This window comes from Elephas maximus, chromosome 7 (genome assembly GCF_024166365.1).
Source record: "Elephas maximus indicus isolate mEleMax1 chromosome 7, mEleMax1 primary haplotype, whole genome shotgun sequence".
In the NCBI taxonomy this organism is placed as follows: domain Eukaryota; kingdom Metazoa; phylum Chordata; class Mammalia; order Proboscidea; family Elephantidae; genus Elephas; species Elephas maximus.
The window spans coordinates 47,373,479-47,377,159 of NC_064825.1; the positions used below are offsets into that span (position 1 = coordinate 47,373,479).

Genomic DNA, 3,681 nt, shown 5'->3' on the forward strand with positions numbered 1-3,681 from the left:
GAAGGAAGCTGGGCTAAAATCTTTCCTTCCCAACTCCTATCCTTCCAGGCTGGCTCTGCTGCCATGTGGTTTTTGCCCGGTAAACTCTTTCTCCTTATCAGCACAATAAGGGAGTTGGACCAGCAGCTCTCTTAGAATCCCCTCCTACTCCAAGTGTTGCCCTGTTCTGCTGCCACACTACCAAGAGAGCCCTGAGGAAGTCAGGACAGCAGGCTCCAGTCTCCGCCCGTGCAAACACTGAGAATCAAGGCATCAGGCCCCAGTGAGATGATAGTCTTGTAGGAAAGGATTCAGACCCCACTCCTGGCTCTGAGAAACTCCCAGGCCAGTGACGGAGACAGACATGTACATAGACAGCAATACCCAGAATTATATGGGCTGCCAGAGAAGGAAGCTGAGGGTTTGTGGGAGCCCAAAGGAGACCCCCGATCCAGCATGAGGTGAAAATTTGAGCTGAGTCCTAAAGGAAGACCACATGTCTGAAGGAAAGGAAAATGACACTGGAGAGGGAAGATGGGCAGTCAGTTTCTCTCCCAGGAGGACCTTTTGGTGCCCTGGATGGTGAGCCAGAAATCAGGCTTCTAGTCTAGTTCTGCTCCCAATTTGTTATTTGACTTTGAGCAAGTCACTCCTCTCTGAGCCTTTTTTATTTGAAAATGGGAGAAAAGGGAAACTGGATTGTATTGGCTTGCCCTTAAGGGCCTTATGGCTCAGATGCTCTGTGGTTGCCCAGCAAACCTTGCATATCCAGCCTTACATGGTCCCACACAGTAGAGAACAACCTCTCTGAGCTGCAGCAACTTACAGGGACATGTGGTTTCCATTAATTTAGATGTTAAAGTAAAAGAAACTAAAAATCCCAGCTGACTGGTCCATTATGGGGAGAAAAAACCCCGTTGCCGTTGAGTCGATTCTGACTCATATCAACCCTGTAGACCAAAGTAGCACTGTCCCACAGAGTTTTCAAGGAGTGCCTGGTGGATTCAAACTGCTGACCTTTTAATTAGCAGCCATAGCTCTTAACCACTATGCCACCAGGGTTTCTTATTATAGGAAAGGGTTCAGTTTAACTCAGATTAACCCTCTCATTTATTCTACAAATATTTATTGAGCTTGTATTTTGAGCCAGGTTTTGCCAGGCACCAGATATAAAACACTTATGTTCAGGACATGGGGCCTGGCTGCCATGACCTTTTCTCATAGTGACCTACCCAATTCCTCTCTTCCTTTAGTCATTTCTTGAAAGCAGCCTTTTCCCAGCCACAGAACTTCCATTTCATAACCAGTCCATCTGAAACAGTTTGAAACTCTCCTCAGAACAAAGCAGAAATTTATAATTGATATCAGCCTAAGAAACAGAGAGTGAAAAATAAAACCTTCGGCCTAATTTCCCCCCAGATGGAAACCAGAGCTTCCAAATTCTCCGGGTGGCCTGGCTTGGTAGAAAGAGTCCAGGGCCAGAGCCAGGAGGCCTGATTTCCAGGACAAACTCTGACACTGACCTGTTGTTGGTCTAGGGGTAGAAGAGGCATGAATACAAATGTCAACATAATCTGCCCCTGGATCACTTAGAGGAACAAGCCCAGAGTAAAGCGTGAGTCAGCATTTTCCCTCAGCTCTGTTCTGTGGGCTGAAAATGCTCACAGTGGACAAACAATGACCAACAGCCTCTGGGGCAGGAGTATGGGGAAGTGGTAGGGAGAGTGGAGGTGGAGAGAAGAGGGAGGCTAGTGGGGGGAGAGGTGTTGCTCTGTACAGATCTCCCCCAACCAGCCTCCCTCTTTTGAACATAAATGGATGCTTCTTAAGACTTTTTCTCTTGGGTGGATTAAATTTGCCCCTCAACTTCACCATTTTCTTATATGGTCCATTTATGTTACTTTTTTTTCTTTAGAACCAGTGAGTCTAGGGTGGTTTAAACGTTTTCAATCTAGCTCCTATCCAAGTATTAAATATACTTTGTAGATTTCCAACTAAAAAAAAAAAAAAAAACCTAGGCTTGCATACCTCTAATTACATGGGATTCACTAATTTTCATTACTGGATAGTTTCAATTGTAAGGAAGTTATTCAATGTGTGAGGCTAAACTCTGGGTCCCTGAAGCTGCTAACACTGGCCTACTTCTTTGTGTTATCCCTTCCCTTCAACAGCTTTTCAGGTATTTGTGTCTACCCCTCTACCACCACTACGCCCCTCCACCCACCACCCTAAGTCTTCCTCTCCTCCAGGCTAAACAGGCCCAGCTCTTTCAAACACTGCTCGTTAGATACCTTACCATCCTGAACAACTCAATTGTGACATGAAATTCCTGCCACAAAGAGTGCTGGGACTGAGATTCATAGTTGGAAAGAAAAAGATGAATGTTCTAGTTAATATTTCTCTGATTGCTCTGTTTTCCAGATGTGTCCTGAGTTTCCCAGTGTCTGTCTGCAGACATCTAGCTCTGATTCACTATGGAAGCCATAACATGTAATGGATCAGACAATGCCTCACCAGTCTTCTACCTGGTGGGCATCCCCTCTTTGCCAGAGTCCCTCTTCCTCCCTGTCTTCTTGATTTTCCTCTTAATCTACCTGCTCATCCTAGTGGGTAATATCCTGATCCTGTTGGCTGTGGTGGCAGAGCCCAGCCTCCACAAGCCCATGTACTTCTTCCTGATCAACCTTTCAGCCCTGGACATTCTCTCCACCACAACCACTGTCCCCAAGATGCTGTCCCTATTCCTGCTGGGAGACCAGTTTCTCAGCTTCCCTGCCTGCTTTCTACAGATGTACCTTTTCCATGGCCTCAACTGCTCAGAAGCCTTCATCCTGGTGGTCATGGCCTATGACCGCTATGTGGCTATCTGCCGCCCACTGAACTACCATGTCCACATGACCCCACAGACCAACGCTGCACTAGCAGCCAGTGCCTGGCTCACTGCCCTCCTCTTGCCCATCCCAGCAGTTGTGCAGACCTCCCAGATGGCTTTTGGTCCTGTGGCCCACGTCTACCACTGCTTCTGTGACCACTTGGCTGTGGTCCAGTCCTCCTGTTCTGACACCACCCCCCAGGCCTTCTTGGGCTTCCGCATTGCCATGGTGGTGTCCTTCCTTCCACTTCTCCTGGTGCTTCTTTCCTATGCCCACATCCTGGCCTCAGTACTTCATATCAGCTCCCGAGAAGGACGCTCCAAAGCCTTTTCCATCTGCAGCTCCCACCTTCTGGTAGTTGGCACTTACTATTCATCCATTGCCATAGCCTACATGGCCTACAGGGCTGACCTGCCTCTCAACTTCCACATCATGGGCAATGTGGTGTTTGCCATCCTTACTCCTGTTCTCAACCCTCTCATCTACACCCTAAGGAACAAGGATGTTAAAGCAGCTATTACCAAAATGGCATGTCTCCAGGACCCACGGTGCTCTAGGGCCCTTAATTCTTAGATGTGATTAATTTAGCTCCCAGGACAACAATAACAGTGCCTAGCTCAGAACAGGAACTCAATAAATATTTTTTAATGAATAAATGAATTACAGCAGCCTAAATTTGCTTCATTCATTTGGGCAGACAGCTACAACCTGGCTTTCAAATACTGGACCAATAAGGCTTCCCTCTGGTGCTACGGAATAATTGTAGTCTTTGCAATTTTCATCAATTACTGTGATGAATAAAATTTCATCATCCAATCATTTATAATTT

The 3,681-nt window shown here is 46.7% G+C and overlaps 1 protein-coding gene across 1 annotated transcript; it reads left to right on the forward strand.

Moving 5' to 3' along the window:
- The first annotated feature begins 2,453 nt into the window (after positions 1 to 2,453).
- On the forward strand, positions 2,454 to 3,425 carry LOC126078977 (olfactory receptor 2AT4-like). Its single transcript, XM_049889834.1, has one exon. The coding sequence runs from the start codon at positions 2,454 to 2,456 to the stop codon at positions 3,423 to 3,425; it is 972 nt and encodes a 323-aa protein (XP_049745791.1).
- The last annotated feature ends 256 nt before the right edge of the window (positions 3,426 to 3,681 follow it).